This window comes from Vipera berus (genome assembly GCF_964194415.1).
Source record: "Vipera berus genome assembly, chromosome: 11".
In the NCBI taxonomy this organism is placed as follows: Eukaryota; Metazoa; Chordata; class Lepidosauria; order Squamata; family Viperidae; genus Vipera; species Vipera berus.
Window position 1 is genome coordinate 456,015 of NC_138214.1, and position 16,903 is coordinate 472,917.

A 16,903-nucleotide genomic window follows, 5' to 3' on the forward strand; every position below is an offset into this window, starting at 1 on the left:
TCACATTTAATTGCAGTGGGACAGGGAGCTGCTTCCAACTCTGGTTCTCCCCCTCCCAAAGCTGCCTCTCTGCAGCTGGGTGCAAATGTCTCAAAAGGGACAGAATGTGACCTCCCACAGGCCCGGCCAGCTGTACTTCTGGGCAACCGGGCTTGTCCTTCTTCTCCGTGGCACAGGAGGGCCTGGTCTTGGGTGGGCCAGTCCTCTCTGGCTGCTGCCTCCAGTCCTCCTTGCCTGTCAGGATGGCCTTCCTGCTGCTACTGCTTCGCCGGAAAAGGAGAGCCCTGGGTTCCTCCGCCTGTGGAGCCAGCCTGCCCAGTTGCTGGTTCTGGCCACGCTCTAGTCAGCTGATCACAAAGGGGGCCTCATCTCGCTGTCCAGAGAAAGCCCCCCTATTTCCTCAGGCCTCATCGGGTACCCTGGGCTTCCCAGGGCCAGAAATCTGGGCCTCCCTTCAGGGCCAGGCAGGAAAGGCTCCCCCCCCCCCCCCCGCTCCGGCTTGCTTTGTTGGTGCTAGCTGGTGCTCCTTTTCTACCAGCAGAGGGCGCTGTAGGCTTGCTGGCTTCTCATGTTGGCTGAAGGTGCCTTATGAGTTGTGCCCCCCTCATGGGGGTCTCAGTTCCCACAAGCCTGGTGGAGCTGGCTCCCTGTGCTGGTGTCCGCCCCCCTATTCCCAGAAGAGAAACTGGAGTTTGCAAGAGAACCCAGAGAACCGTTTTGCTCTGTCCCTTCTGTATGACAAGCTGCCTGCCTTAACGAACAGTATTTCCAGAAGTGGGTTTTGAGATGTTTTACTGCCTCCTGCCTTGGACGGGCATTTGACAAACTCTGGATTACAGTGCAAGGTTGGAGGGGTGGGGGCGACCCTGCTTGATGTTTGAACCCCTTACCATATTGTGGGTGGTCAGAATGCCTGGTGGGTGAAGACTTTGCTCTGATGTTCCCTTGGATCACAGGCAGACTGTAGTTAAATGGCAAAGAAGCATTAATGAGATCAGTATTATTATAACTGTGCAGACTGTTGCCCCGGGGTAGAACTTCAGCTTCCCATGACTGAAATGCCTGGCACAAAGTGCAGCCCTGCAAAGAAGGCCAGGGGCTCCGAGGTTTTGATCCACCCTTAGCACTGGGGGTGCAAGGGTGAACTTAGGGGCAGTTGCTCTCCCTTTGCTCAACTTGCCCCCCACAACATTTTTGTGGTGGGAAAAACAGCCTTTGAACTGCACTAAGATACAACTGACGTAGGAAATGCGCTGCTGCCAGATAAGCTCGACTTTCCCCCATTGGGTGTGCTCCCTTACCTTTGACTAAAGGTGGAAATTGGTGGTCTTAAAACTAAATGTTTTAGTTAAAACTAAATGTTGGGAGTCCAAAGGAAATGCATACCAGCCCTGAATGGTGGCTCAGAGCCAGAGATGCAAGTCAGCATGGCAAAATTCTCTTCAACTTTTGACAACTTTGGACTCGCCATCTATGCTCAAAGGACTGATGTCATACTCCAGCCTGTTTCTCATGTACCACACGCTGAACTCCAAAGCACGATCAAAGGGCAGAAACCTCAGAGAGCGGAGCCATTCAACACCCACCCCCACCCCCGCTGCAGCCTGTCCCAAGCAGGGACAGCTCAGACTGAAGTCAAGTGCAGAAGAATTCTGCTTTCAGTCATCTGTGCTGCACTGGGCAGGAATGTTGAGGAATCAGTCCAGCAATGAAATTGAAGGTCCACAGAGCCCTGGGACTCACTTCCCTTCGGCAGGCCTGTGAAACATGGACTGTGCATTGAAGACACACAAGAAGGCTCGACCGTTTCTACCGGACTTGTCCTTGCCAAGTATACGTATCCAGTGGCTGGATAAATTACTGGACACCAAAGTCTGTCGAGCGAGTCTGCCACCCGGGGCTGAGGAGAGCAGGTTGCCTCAGGAACAGGAATTCCCTGCTGGAAAACACTCACCTGGAGGGCAGAAGAAACTTTCAAAGATCCTTCAAAAGCCTCTCTGAAGTCTCTTGACGTAGGCACGGCCACTGGGAGACGCCAGGACAAAATGCCCGGCACGGCCTCATCCGCAAAAGCTGTTGAGTTCACAAAATTAGGCACACTGCAGAAGCGCATGTCTGCTGCAGACGTTTAGAGCCATCAGTGCAACAAGTGCCCTAGCTGTACATGTGTGCCAGACCATCCCGAGCCTGGGCTGGCCTGACCCGTCAGCTTTGGACTCCCCACGTTTAGTTTTAACAGGACCAATGGTGCTGAGGCCTTTGTTGACAACAACTGACAAGCAACACCAGCTGCTCAAGGACAGTTTGAGCCCAGCCCGAAGGAAGGAGCGCGATGAGAGCCTAGGCTCGCCCTTTTATGCCAGGAGCACCTGGGGGAAAGGAGAGGGGGCGTAATTCCCACAGGAGCCAAGGAAGCCTGATGGGCCACTTCACGCTTTCTCTTTATTTATTCTTGAAACAAAAGAGGAGGTGACAAGTCAATTTTAGGCTCACCTGCCCAGGAATGGAGGAAACATGGGAGAAGGAATCCACAGCAGGAGGAGAGGAGGCGTGGGTCTGGGGCAAGGGGGGAGGGATCTGGGTTTGGGAGCCTGAGGGTTGCCCCATCGTCACCACAGGGTGTTTTGCAGAAGTGTGTTATGGTGACAACAGCCCTTTTCCATCTGCCAGAGTTCACATGCTCAGATTCGATTTACATACGTAAAAAAAGCTACATCATCCTTTCAGGTTGCATATACAAAAATCTGTACAACTATCCTATACATACATACCCCACCTGGGGCGGGGCAATTGGTAAGCAAAACCATAGGAGCCTTTTCTGAGCCAGCTGCTTCCAGCCATTTCCTTACCTCTCCTGCCAACATCCTGCCAGGCCAGAAGCAGCTCTGGTCACCCTTGAAGACTCTTCTTGCCTGTCCAGGGGGCTGCTGGGAGCTCCCCAGCACAGACAGATGGCCTGGTGAAAGTGGGTGTGTGATTGCCGGGAGGGGTTGGGCAGCAAGGCTAATCCAGGCACCGCTTGGTCGGCTGAACACAAAGTGCAGATGGGGAGGTGGGTTGCATGTTTGGGAACTCAAAACGTTAACTGGAAATCACTCAATGCAGGAAGTGCTGTGAAGAAATATTTCAGTAGCAAAGCAAAAAGGGGTGTTTTCAAAGCAGCAACTGGTCCAGCCTGTTGGTTCAAGATGCCTCCCAAATTCCACTTACAGGTGGCTAATCAATATGCCTCAAAAAGGGTTGATCTGCATCCTCAGAAGTTCTGTGTGATTAAGGAGAAGAAATGAGGTTCAGCGGCTCTTTTAGAGAAGGTGATTGAAAAAAGTGCTAAGAATTAAGGCAAATGTTTGCACAAACTTAGAACTTGTTAAAAAGTTGAAAAATCCATTTTTTTCTAAGACTCAATTTTGCAGGATGCCTACCAATTAACCAAGCAGCCACAGTTATGATCCAAAACAAAGCTTTTGAAATCCCATTGATGTTAATTACACATGTAGCATGTGCTCACTTCACTGAAACCAATGAAACATTCAGGTGGAGAGACGCAATCTAGTCAAATGAAGCCCTTTTGAGGCAATCCTGTTCCATATTAATCCGTTATATGAAAAGGAATGCTCTTTCCCTGCTCCCTGTAAACTGCAAGGATCCCTAACTGGAATGGAAAACAAGACTTCTGCTGCATTTTGCCTGATGCCACCAGAGAAGCGGCTGCGCCACTTGCAGGGCTGGGGTGGGTGCCAGACGGTGAATCCGGGGGACCTTACCAGGCTCTGGCTCCAGATACAGGTGTGCACTCAAATGTGCAAGCAACATTGAGGAGCCCCAAGACCAGGGCTACCCTGCTTCAGCAGTCTCTTGCAGAAAAAGATTTGGCACTGAGCTGGCCATGCACGTGCCAGCTGCCACACAGGGCCTCTTGCCGCTCTTTTAGCAGAGCCAAAAAAAGCTCTTGGCTGTGCCAGAGCTGGCAAGAGGCTCCAGGCTGGAGTTCCCCGAGGCTGACGGGGTGTGTGGATGGGACCACGAAAGCCCAAGTGTCCTGGTGGGCAAAATCCAGGCCAAGAGGGAGGTGCCAACCTTGGAATCAGGCCAGCCTTTAATGCCCCTTATAAGCAGGATCAAAGGAAAGGATGGCTCCTCGGCTTTCTCCACAGGGACTCCAGGCACACCAAGACGTCAGCTTCCAGAAGCGAAGGACTTGAGAGGGGGGGGGATCCTCAATGGGGGCGCCTCCACTAGAGATTCCCGGGAGAATTTCTTCTCTACTTTGTTCCTGCTGTCCTGGCTGTGTGCCACTCTGAGTGTAAGTGAGGTAGGGGAAGGTCCCCCTCTCTCTGGAAAGGGGGCCTGGGTGGCTGGGAACTGTTCCCCCTGTTGCCTGAAACGTCCGTGGACCTGGTGCAGCAAAAGGGAGGGAGAAGAGAAAAAGAGGAACATTGGACTGCAGCCATTTTCCTTCCCTGGATGCTCAGGGCAGGTTGCGAGGCTGAGGGTCCCCCCGACTCCAAGGAGATCACCTTCCCCAAAGTGGGAAGAAGAGACTCAACTCCGAGGCAGGCCAGAAAGTTGTGGATGTACATTTAAGAGGTTTTGGCAAAAGAATGAAGTTCACTTCCATTTCTTTCTGTTGATAATGAAGCTGTAGGTGCAAAACATTGGGATTTTCCCCTTTTAGCTGTGGAAACGGCAATTTAAGCCACAATTTAATTTGTGCTGCTTTGATCCTTCAAGCAAGCCAAGGCCAGCGATATTCCATGTGTCTTGCGAGAGCTGAGAGTGGCTCAACGGCCAACATCCTTCTGACGTTCCATAGGTCCCACACCTTCCAATGTTCAGGACTCAACAGGCTGGTTTTATGGAGGCAGAAATAAATAGGGATGTCCTGTTGCCGGCCCAGCCTTCCTTCCTGGGCATCACCAGGTGTCAAAGGCAGAGGTGCTGGCCATGCGCCTGGCCTTGACCGCCATGCAGCCAGGGAGGGAGGGAGGGAGGGCCACAGGGCGGCTCTGCTGGAAGGAGGCTGTGCCTCAGGCCTAGTTCTGGTGCCGCTTCATGTGCAGAGCCAGGTGGTCTGAGCGGGAGAAGCAGCGGCCACAGGCCAGGCACTTGAAGGGCTTGGCTCCGGTGTGCTTGCGGTAGTGTCGGGTGAGCTCATCCGAGCGGGCAAAGCGCCAGTCGCAGCCATCCCAGCTGCACCGGTAGGGCTTCTCACCTGGGACGAAGGAAAACAGGAGCCTGTCACACAGGAGGAAGGCTTGACAGCTGCCCACCCTGCTTCCCCCGGGTGGGCCTGTGTGTGTGTGTGTGCTGTGTCCGCTGACCCCGGATGGCTCCGGGATAAGTCGCCTGGTGAGCAGTTGCAAGGAGGGGAGGAAATGGTGAGGGGTGGAACTGGAGTGGCTAGAAAAGAGCCAGGAATGGGCAAAGGAAGAAGGGCTGAAACTGGGCATTTTGTCAAAGGCAGTGGCAAATATTGGCTTGCCCTGCGTAAAAGCTAACCCAGTCCTAAAACGGGGGTTCTAAGACTGTCCAAGACTGCCTCCCGGGTGCCCCCTTGGCGACAGGAGTGGGGCTGCTGAGCCCACTGGACAACTCCCATGGCCCAATCCGGCCAAGAGAAGGTGGCTCCCTTGTCACAGGCAACAGGGGCGAGGGGCTTTTTGAATCCTGGGGTGGAAGGCAGCCTTCCAAATAACACAGCAACTGCTGTTTATGTCCAGTTGCCAATTGCCCCACATTTCTTCTGTGTCTTCAGAGGGAAAGTCAGATCTCTTCCTGTTCATCACCCAGAATATGCTGGTGTGGGGGACGTGGGTTGGGGGCAATGGGGCACTCAATACAAGAGAGGCCATTTTGCTGTGTTTTATTCCCGCACTCAAAGGTCTCCTCCATCCCACCCTCTTTCCCAGAGCAGCCACGGAAGGGGATTAGTGATGCCCAGAAACACCCAAGTCCCGGCTGAAGGCCTTCACTGCCATGTGTGGCAACACCATGGATGTTCTGTGTGGATCCTTAGCATGTGCCTTGAAGACCATGCCTGCATCTTGGCAGGCAGGCGCTGCCCTTTTGGTCCTCAACCAGCTGAGGCCTGAGCAGAATTTAGCACAGGTGGAGCCAACAGAGAAACCTCCAGAGTTACAGCTTCCCTGTGAAGGATTGTGTGAACCACACTGGCAGGCTATTTTACAGGCTTTGTGAGTCAAAGCCATTGTCCCTGGAAGGTCACACTCTGCTTCAAACAATACTCCAGCGAGTTTCCGGGATCGAAACCTGAATGTTTGCAATTGTCCCCACAGCAGCTCCTTACCAGGGCAGCCTGTCAGAGCAGCTGGAAACAATGGGCCCTGGAAAAGTGGCTGGGGGCGGGCTGAGGGTGGATGTAATTCCCAAGCCTGATGGAGCAAAAAAGGAAGACCCCCTTGTGGTTGAGGGTGGTGAGGGATTCCTTAGCCCCCCCCCCCAAGGTCTTTTGCACTGCCCTAAGGTCACCATCTCACAGGGGGTGGGGGTGGCTCCAGCCTGCCTCTGTCAGAAGTGCAGAGTCTCCTGCAGTTCTCTTAGGACCTTCCACTTCCTCCATGGCAAATTGTGACAGCCCTTCCGGAGAGTGGCTGAGCTACTCCTCCAGAGAAGCCACCAGGCCTTCCGACTGCATGCAGGAGCTGCCCGGCCCTCTGCTACTCTCCTGTGCCGATTCTTTTGATTCTCTCGAGGGACCTTCAGCCACTTGACCAAGTTTAGGCTGCAGCCTGTGCACGGAGGGGAGACCCTGGCCTTGTTCAGCTGCTGAACGTATTCAGAAATTGCGGGGAAATTGCACGGCCCTTTGGAATTGAACTCTTCTGTTTGCACTCGGAGCGGAAGCCTTCCGTTCTCACCGTTCAACCCCAGGATAGGGCTCAAACTCCAGGGCTGGAAGGGAAGGGGCTGGGTGCTCTCGCTTTGCCCTTCCTGGCGAAGCAGGAAGGGATGGAAGAGGAGGACGTCTCTCTTCCAGGGGCCACAACATGCCCCTGGACAGCTCCTGCTTCCTGCAGCCCTCCCAGACATCAGAGACCATGTGAGAGTCCACCCCACCTCTCCCCTTTGCAGCAGATTTTTCCAAGGCTCCAGTCTGTGTCTGTTTTCAGAACAGCAGCAGGTCTTGGGAAATGGAACCCCCCCTGCCCTCCAAACAAATATTCTCTATCTGAGGACTCAGAAAGATGGTTTGCATTTTGAGAAAAGATCTGCCTCTTGCCATGTCAACCTACCAGTGTGAGTCCTTTGGTGCGCCTTCAGGTGTGAACTCTTGGTGTAAACCTTGGTGCACCCTGGGAAAAATCAGAAGGAAGAATGAATGGCTGAGCACAGAGGGCCAAGATGAAGCAGCAGTGGAGAGACTGGAAGATAAATGGGTGGAGAGGCTGATGGTCATTGTTAGGCACAGAGCTGCTCCAAGGGCTTCTGTTGTCTGCCTCTTTTTCTACCTTCTACCATTGCCAAAGGTGTAATTAGGGTGCCAGCACTAGGAGCTTTACCTGAAGGCCCCTCCCTCCTTTTCCTGAAACCTCTCCTGCTCTGCACATTTTTCAGAGTTTTTGTGACTTTAGTGGGGAGCCCCTGCATTAAAATTAAGGGACGCCCAACTCCCTAAAATCTCATCCCTACAAGAACTGAATTCAAGGTTAAGGGAAGCAACGTTTATTGCCTTTTCCCTGAGACAGCCAAAATACTGCTCCAATTTCAGCTAGATTGGTGCCAGTTGTGCATGGGGAGGGGAGGGGAGGGGAGGGGAGGGGGGAGATTAGCCAGACTGAAAGGTTGTCAGACTCCTACCGGGATAGTCACAGTGGTGGATCCTTCTCTTCTCCAGTTCTGGATTGTTCCTCCGGTTGTACTTGGGGCTTGGCAGGATGAGGTGTCCCTGCGTGATGGTCTTGATGGTGCTGGGCCCAGAGGTGATATGGCCTGCGGGGGGCAGTTTCAGTCCAAATGTGGCCTCGTAGGGGGGTGGAGGCGAAATGGTATTTATGGGTTCAGGCTGGTTTTCGGGGCTTCCAGGCTGTGAGTTGGGGGGTGAAGGGGGCAGACTCACTGCTGGGACGGGGTAGAACTCCTCTGGCACACTGAAGCCGCTGAGGCCTTGGGAGGTCGCTGGGAATGACTTGAGCTGCCCTGCTGGCCGCAGGGGCTGGGCAAAGGCTCTGGAGTCCAGCATGGAGCTGCCAGTAGACATGGCTACCCCGTGGATGCTGCTGGTGGCCGTGGTGCCACAGGTGGAGGAGGCCATGGTGGTCATCTCTGCGGGGAGCTGGTAGAGCAGGCCTGGCTGGGGGCTGATGGAATGAGGGCAGGGCAGTTCTTGCTTGACAAAGATGCTGCTGGCAGCCACAGACTGCGGCACACTGAAGACGCTGGTGAAGTCCGGCAGGGTCTGGGTCGGCCCGCTGCTGGCAGGGCAGGGCTGGGCAAAGCAGGGGCTGGGCTCCATTTTGATTTGGGGAAAGGGCACAGAAGGCTTTGCTGGCCGGTAGATTCCTGTGCGCAAGTGTGTGGTGTCCGGAAGGATCACATTGATGTTGACACTGTAGGGTGCAGACAGAGGTTTTTCAGTGGAGAAATACTCGTCCACCACGGAGGCGCTTTCCCGGCGATACTTCTTGTCTGTTGCTGTCGGTGTGGGGGGCATTTGGCCAGAGAGGTACTTGTCCATCTCGGTCCGTGCCTGAGTGGAAGCCCAGAAAAGGAATGAACAGTGAGGAAAGAAAGGCCTGAGGTCTCTGTGCAGCTGGCATCCCTCGCCTGTGTCAGGTGCTGGATGGCAGCCCCCATCCCATATTGGCAGCCGTTGCTGTGGTTCCTGATGTTAGTGGTTGCTGCCCCTGAGCCATGCCAGCCACTCACAGGCTCCCACCTGTGGACAGAGCTGGCTGGTCGTGATGTCCCTGCAAAGCTGCATCAGAGGAAGACCTCCATCCAGCTGCAAGGAAGCATCTTGGAGCCCCCAAATCCCCAATTTGGAGCCAGGGCAGCATCCCAACAGACAACTGCTTCCATAGCTTACAACTGTCTGGCCTCACTTTCAGTGCTTGCAAGCTCGGGAAAGAAAGTTTTGTTAGATGAGTGGAAGACAGGTGTGTTGGCGCAATGGCTGCCCAGTTGCCTCTGTTGCCAGAGGGGTATTTGCCAGCTTCCTCTTCTCTAGCCCTGAGGAGGAGGTGTTTTCATTGGAACAGCCTCTCCATCGCCAGCTCCTTTCCAGGCAGTTATTTTTAAATTCAGAAGCAAATACCCGTGGGACGGTGCCAGGAAACTACCCAGAGGCCCAAATGCCAAGCACATATGGATGAAGGCAGGGCTCACTTGCTCCAGGATGACAGGGAGCTTCAAGGGCCAAGCTGCCTCTACAGCGAGGGGAGCTGGGGAGCACCCAGTGGAAGGCTGCCACCCCCTCTGGCTTTGCACTGTCCACCCATCTTTCCCATCAGCCATGTCCAGCCATGGGCTGCCCACATTCTCCACAGAGGAGGGGGCCTGTGCCCGTGCCTTCCTGAGTAGATTGGCCCAAAAAGGAGCCCAGGGATCTGCAAGCCCCAAGGGCTAATTGGGGGGACTGTTGGAAGTATCTTCTTAGTTCAACCAGAAAAGCACTTTACATTCTGCTGGTTAGCAGGAGAAAATGGCACCAGTTTTCAGAAGGGCCTCTAGTTTCCTCTCTTGCAAGCAAAATAATGATTCCACCTCAGAACTGCCTCTCCTGCTTTTCCTACTGATGGTGAGCAAAGCGCTTCTCATTCTGTGCTGCTCTGGGAAGGCGAGAGATTCGATTCCCCTCTGGACGTGAAGGCAAAATCAGCCGCCTGTTTGCCTTGAGGAGGATTTGAGGGCTGACCAGCAAGGGCAGTGGGTGATGGCCGGCAAGGGGAATGTTTGGCTCAGATTTGAGCTGGTCCCTGACCTAGTGCACAACTGGGAACAGAATTCCTTTTGCTAAGCAAGGCGGTTGTTAAGTGGGTTGCACCTGATCTCTTTTTGCCACAGTTGTTAAGCAAATCATTGCAATTGTTAAGTGAACCTGACTTTGCCTGGCGGAAGCTGTCTGGGAGGGTCACAAAGGGCGATATCACATTATCCCAGGATGATGCAACCGTTATAAATGCAGAACGGTTACAAGTGCCCAAATTGTGATCACATGACCATGGTTGTAAATATGAGGACCAGTCATAACTCAATTTTTCAGTGCCATTGTAACTTCAAGCATTTGCTAAAGGAATGACTGTTAAGTCAAGGAATACCCATAATTCTGCAAAAGTTTTTGTCAAGTCCTGGAAATGAGGACCTTCTGCCAGGATCCTGATATCCCACGTTGTACGAGCATCTATCAGCTCACATTTGGTTTTAATTCTTTTGTCTGGGTTGATACCTCTTAATATATGCTTTCTATTAACGCAGTATCTTAAAAAATTCAGTTGTCTTACAAACCTTCCTAAATAGTTACAAATGGGTACAAGTTTACTGTATGTATAAACAATAACACTTTTAGGAAAATTGTTACACTTAAAAAATCAAAACAAAGCTAAAAACAAAAAGGAAAACAATCCATTAAACAGAAACAAAGTAGTTAACTTTTTAAAATCCATTGATAAAAAACAAATTTTACAACTGTTCCTTTGTGCCAAACTTTATATCTGCACAAAGCCATCACAACCCATTTTTCAGCAGTGAGCTGCAGCAGAAGACAGGGCAGCTGGTGGTCCGACCTTCCTCTCGGCCTGAGCAAGGCCACTTAACACCCTGCACCTGGGCAGAGGGATTGGAGCCGGTGCTGCGGGCCCCTTGGGTAGACTTCCCGTGTGGCTGCTTCTCCAGGGGGGCGAGCGGGTTTAACACCTTGCACCCAGCACCCTCCCTGGCCAAACATTCCTCGGGATTATCCCACAGAATAGGAGATCTCGGCCTTTGATCCCCTGATTGTGCCCAGACCCAGCAGATGCCGATGGGGCAAGGTACGGCTCTGGAGGCAGGAAAGGGTGGGAAGCCGGCCCCACCCCCATCAGGAGCTCCGTGGACTGAGAGGATCCCTCCCCTCTCTGCAAAAGTGGCCTTTCAATCTCTAAAAATTGTAATTAAACAGATTTGGAGGAAAAGCCTGGTTAAAAAAAATCCATCCTTCTCTTTGTCTGCATTCCTTCAAAAGAGGCTGGATTTCAATTGAAAGCACTTATACTTTTTGTTTGGCTCAATGCCAATCTTTATTGTCTCTCTAGTAAAAAATTGACCAGAGTCAATATTTGCTTCTCTGATCATTCAGTCTTGGTATTGACCTCAGGCTGGGGGCGGGGGTGGGGGGTGGGGGTGCTGGCTTTGGGCAGTCTTTCTAGAACTCTCTGGGGTGCAGTTTGGGACAAGAGGGGTGCCTATCCTGGCCCAGGGGCTCCTCCCCAAATCTCACCCGGCAGAGGGACCACACAGCACACAGCCCTCTTCCGGTTTTTGAGGAGGGAAACATTGGCTCTGGCCGCATTTCACAGACCTATCAGGAAATAAGCCTCCATAATAGATGGGGGCTGGGGGGGGAACTGATCCCGATGCTTTCAAGTCACAAAGGTTGTGCCAGGCCTGTGTGATGACGCCAGCAGGCTGCTCAGGGGAAGTGCCACTCCTTTGGAGCTGGGCCTGGCAGTGTCACTCCAGGTGGGGGCATAACCTGGCATCTAGCCAGAAACTGGAGGGAAGGGGTACGGACACCATGAGCTACAGTCAGCTCTCCCCGAATCAAAGCTAAGAGAAGCTTACGGTTGGGATCAATGGGGTTGGGGTTTGGCTCCTCCAGGGAAGTTGAGGTGCATTAGGGGGGGGGGCTCAGCCTGCTCTTCCTCCCCATTGCAGGTAACTGTACGTCCCCCAGCTGACTTCACAGCCGGAAGCTCCCTGAAAGCTGCCCACGTGGTGTGCCCTAGGACAGAAGGACACAGCAAAGGAGGGGGGAGGACTGGCTGCCATTGGCTGAATTGCTTCCTACAGGAAACAGAGTTGCCTCCTCAGTATGTGCAGCATTTCAGTCAGCAACCAAAATGGCACCAGATTTATCATTGCGTTAAATTACCTGAATTTTATTTCAGAACTTTTCATATTCTTTGGCAATCTAGAAGAATCCTGTTTTATCTGATTATCGTTCTTCTTGTAATCAACAATCTGAAAAACACCTCATTCTTTTGATCTTACATCCTCATTTTTGATAGGTCATTTCTGGTCAGAGAAATAAAAGTTATCCTGCGTAGAGAAGGTCAAGTAAGGGAGATTTCACAGTTACCATTAATTTGGAACCTTGAGGAGCAAATTCATAGTCTCTGGCAATGCCTCCTTTGGACCTCTATCCGCTCTCTTAGTCTACCTGTGTGTCTACCTGGTCAAGTCAGCCTTGCAACAAACATGCCGGATGGTCTTAGTTAGAGCTCAAAATCCTGAGAACCTTAATAATCTTGGGGGATACCATATTATGTGTAGAATGACAAGGGTGTACAGTTTATCTACCAGGTCTAGGTAAGAAAATAGAGCTCTTTTGCTATGGGCCACATTTATTTTGAAGATAATATTCCTTCAAAAAAGCTGTTTCAATGGGCCAATGAGTAATGAGATGGCTTGTCTGTGTATGAACCTGTGTTTATTTAGGCACCCAGTTCACTTGAATGTTTTCCCATCGCTGGAAGTCCTACATGGCTGCCTCGACTGACCATGCAGGACCCTGTCTGTGGTGCTTCTTCTGGAATGGAGCACGTGGCTGCTGGCCAGAGGGACAAGCCACGAATTGAGAAAGATTCTTGCAATCTCCTATGGAAATATCAGATACCAACTGCCTTCTATCCCGATGCATCCATTAATCCAGGCTGCAGTTACAGACCAAGAGCAGATTCTGTACAAAGTCTCTTGTGAACTTCCCTGCCCACTATGCCTGGAGCGTGGGATGCCTGGGCTGGGCCTCCTCCCCAGTGCAACCAAAGAGCAGCCTTTCCGTCAGAGCCCCCTGGCCCCTGGGAATCCTCGGGGAAAGGAAACGCAGGGCAGGTTCTTTTGCAGGCCTGGATCAACCCCAGAGGGCCATGCGATACATTGAGACAACTCCAGCTTGGTGGATTAGCTACTTGCCTGATCTTGAGTGTGAGTTTCCTATGAAAGTTTATTTTAGAAAAGAGCAGAATAAACTAAACAGAGGGAGGGAAGGTCAACATTTCAGAGGGAAATGGGAAGTTGAACTGAGGCTGGAAATAGGTTTGTTCTCCTGAGTTTCCAGAAGACAGACTTTGATGACCTTTGCAAGGGAAAATGCAGCCGCCAACCTCGCAGTCACCTTGTCTGGCAAGTAAAACAAAGTCTTCGCTTCATGGATCAAAAGAATTTAGCCAGATCTCCACTCTGAAAGATGCTCTAGATTGTGCATTCCGGGAAATCCCAGAAAGAAGCCTAAAGGCGGGGAAGCCAAAGCCATCATTCTGCTGGTAGAGCATCCAACGGAGCTTGGGGTGGTCCCTGTACCGCCCCTCACCTCCCATTTCAGGAATAAAGAATATGGGCCTAATCGGGCCTTACAAACTGACATTACGAAAAGTGTGTTTCAAATGGCAACTCAGGTTTGCAGTCTGGGATATTCTAGCCCTGGTGAGAGAGGAACTGCTGTTCTCCTCCGTGAAGAAGAAGGATTCCGATTTGTTAGAGTGGGGCACAGTCTGGTGTGACAAAAAGGCGTCACATTCAAAAGTCTCACGTTCTCAGAGCTGCCTTCCCTCCAAATGCCAAGAGGGCCCCCCCACTTGCCAGGGCCCTTCTCTGCGGCATCTCCTCAGCGTTCTCTATCGGAGACCCGCCGTCTTCCCCGTCAACAAAATGGCGCCAGGAAGCCTTGCACTTGAAGTTAATCATTACCTCGTTTGTTGGACCGACTGAGCAAGAGAAAATGGAGGGAGGATTGGCATAAAATAAATAATTCTCTCAGGGTTGGGGTTGCATACCTCTGCAAACGCGAAACTGGAGAGCCAGTTCTCTTGAAATCAACATTTCCTTTAATGTTATGCAAATAGAAGACAAATTTCGGTATCATTGGAGAAGTAGGCCTGTTTCTGTTCTTCTCTGGAGCCATTTTTCCGAGAAGGTCCCTTGAGGAGGTCATTGGATTCTGTCTCCCAGTGGCCCCCACTGAAGAGGCCCCTTGGGGAGGACGGCAAATTGGCTGCCTCTCCTTTTCTGCAGCCAGGTCAAGAATTTAGGATGAGCGGCTGAGAAGCCAAATCTGCTGCCTGGATCAAGTCACAAAAGCAGGGCAGCTAAGCAGACTGGCCTGCCAGAGCAAGGTCTCCAAGATAGAGTGCCCCTTGATATGACAAGCTGATGGTATGTGGGGCAAGACAGCTCCTCCATCGTGGAAGCGTTTCTAGAGGGCTGGGGAGGTCTTCTCACCACTGTGGTTACCTGCAGGTCACATAGGCCCTAACCCGAACCTCAGAAGGCCTCCTTGAGGTCAGCTGATTTCCACTGAAGTTCCTGCCTTGCTCTCTCTCCATAGTGCGAGCTGCTGCTGACTCTGCCTAGACCAAGATGGGGCAGACGGCCAGCTCTCGGGGCCTCCATACCCTGGTGCACAAGGCCTGAGGAGAGCCACCTCCCTCTCACGAGGGCCTCTGGCTTTGACCTGGCCTCCCGTTGCTTGCAGAGAGGGCTGGAGGAGAGCTTCCTTGCTCCCTCCCATCCACAAACACCAAGCACCAGCTCAGCAGTGGGGAGAGAGTCTTCCCCACATGCACAGTAACAGCACAACCTCCAGCCTGCCTTTGGCCTGGCCCTACAAAGCATGCCTGGTGGCCTGTGTGTTTCTTTCACACATTGGAAGGAAACAGGAAAGACGGCCAGCATCTTTGGCCAGATGGGAGAGTCCGCAGAGGTGGGCCAGGAGGGCGCTCTGCCTCCACCCCTTGATCCAGCCCGCCATCTCGGGGGAGGAGGAGGAGGCAGGGGGGCTGACAGCTGGGAAACCTCAAGGAGAATTCCACTCCTGTGTTTTCCAAAGCCCAGACAGCAAGAAGGGCAGGTAAGCTCAGCGGGGGCTCTTCCTCAGAGCAGCCTTTTGGCACCTGGCCAGAGACACCCCCCCCTCTTTCTCTCTCCCTCAAGCCCCCCCCCTTCCCACAAAGGGAAACAACCCAAACCACCCCAGGAGCCTCCCTTGCTGGGGAACATTCTCACCCTAAAAAGCAGCACCCTGGTAACCTTATCTCTGGCGCAAGAAAACAAGGCCAAACTCAGGAGCCTCTTTCTCAAAAACTTTCATTTTCTTAGTGCTTGTTTCAGTCCAAGTTGATCTATCGCCTATTTGTACACAAAAACTGATTTACATTTCAGGCTGACTCCAGATCCAGTATAAAGTTTGGTGAACCACAGTCGTTTCCAACACTAAAATCTCCAGCAACTTTTCTGCCTTATAGCCACCCCAAATCCATAATTACACGAAAAAGAAGAATATGGCCAGTTCTGAATCTTTGTCATAGTTGAACTCATCAACCTTTCTGATTAAAGCAGCAGCATTAACTTTACAAAAGAATGCTTTTCTGCCCATCCCAAGTACAACAGAATACACCTTAAGCCCAGAAGTTCCACACTTCTCTTACCTGGGCCAAATCCTGTGGATTCTCCGAGATTCGAACGGGTGGTTTGATGTCTTCAAAGACGGCCATGTCATCACTGGATTCCCTTGCCATCGCAACGGGCTTCAAGGGCGTAAAGGCTGCACTTTCCTCGGAGATTGGGGAGCGTATGACAAGCCCACCACCGCTCATCCTGTTTGCGTGCCCCTCTCCCACCTTGCTGAGTTGCGAAACCCAAATCAGAGAGGAAAAACAAGTTTTTGGAAGGGCAACAATCAGGCGTTCTGAGGCATGCCTGCTGTTCCTGATCTTGAGGAATCCAGGTGCTCTGTAGCCTTAAGAATCCCAATCTGCCTCAGAAAATCTTCACCTGTCCTGCAGTGGGAGGTACTCCTACCTGGCAAAGACTGCGGCAGGCCTCCCCAGCCAATTGGGGAGGAAGCGAGCGCCACTCTAGCCAATGGCAGAGCCAACGGCCTTTTCCTTCAGGCAACAGAAGACACAATGCCTAGTGGAGAGCGGGAGAGCCAGGCGGAGGGCTGGGGTTGTGGCCCTCAGCCATGTTACGTGGGGGGAAGAAGGCCAGGGGTGCCTGCCAGGAGCTTCTAGGGGGAACGGCTAAGTTGCAGTGGGCAGGGTCCTTTGCAAGCCGTCCCCGCCCTCGGCTTATCTGGGCCCTCTTGCCATTGTCTTCCAGCCCCACTGCTCCATGCCAGCTCTGGGTTGGGGTGAAGGGCCACTGGGCCTTTCAAATGACTCCCCTCTCATCTCTGCCCTCAGCCCAAAGGCCCGGTGCTAGAGAACCCCGATGGTGAGTCTCAGATGCCTCAAAGAACTGGGCCTACGAAGATGTCTCCTGTCCCTTGCAGGGGTCTATCTGCAGACGGTTGGGCAGCCAGGCGGGCATGATACCCTGGCTCTTGGGTGAGGCTGGGCTCTCTTGGCTAGCCCTGCTTTGCCTTGCCACAGATCTGAGCTCCTTCCCTTGCTTCCCCCCATCCAGTGGGCAAGACTGAGGGTCCAGGACCTCACCGTGTTGGGCTGATTTTACCAGGCAGTGAAATCAGGATGCAAAAAGGCAGCAGTCCCTGTCCTCTGACGGCCACTCAACAGCCATGGGAAAAAATGCCTGATTCCAAAATTAACTGACCAAGTCCAGAAAAAGTCCACGTTTCAAAATGAGAACAATGGTGGATTTCAGTGTTGTTACAAGAGTTTAGCTCTTATCTAGTCGCTATTTTGCAGAAGGATAAAACTCATTGTATGTGCAAGGCCAAAGAAGAGAGGAA

At 52.4% G+C, this 16,903-nt stretch overlaps 1 protein-coding gene across 1 annotated transcript; it reads right to left on the bottom strand.

Annotated features, from left to right (window-relative positions):
* Positions 1-2,436: 2,436 nt before the first annotated feature.
* Positions 2,437-15,913, bottom strand: LOC308673291 (Krueppel-like factor 5). The gene is made up of 4 exons (XM_081336863.1): positions 15,639-15,913; positions 7,819-8,707; positions 7,254-7,313; positions 2,437-5,212 (listed from the first exon to the last, which is right to left on the bottom strand). Exons 1-4 carry the CDS (start codon positions 15,804-15,806, stop codon positions 5,034-5,036), a joined length of 1,296 nt encoding a protein of 431 aa, XP_081192989.1. The 5' UTR covers positions 15,807-15,913; the 3' UTR covers positions 2,437-5,033.
* Positions 15,914-16,903: the final 990 nt, after the last annotated feature.

Bases quoted from the DNA above. Each gene is read 5' to 3' on its own strand.
- LOC308673291 (XM_081336863.1), bottom strand. From the start codon at position 15,806: ATGAGCGGTGGTGGGCTTGTCATACGCTCCCCAATCTCCGAGGAAAGT. The intron at 8,708-15,638 runs GTAAGAGAAGTG...GCTTCCACTCAG, and splicing joins ATCCACAGGATTTGGCCCAG to GCACGGACCGAGATGGACAA. The intron at 5,213-7,253 runs GTAGGTTGACAT...CCTTCGTCCCAG, and splicing joins GCACCAAAGGACTCACACTG to GTGAGAAGCCCTACCGGTGC.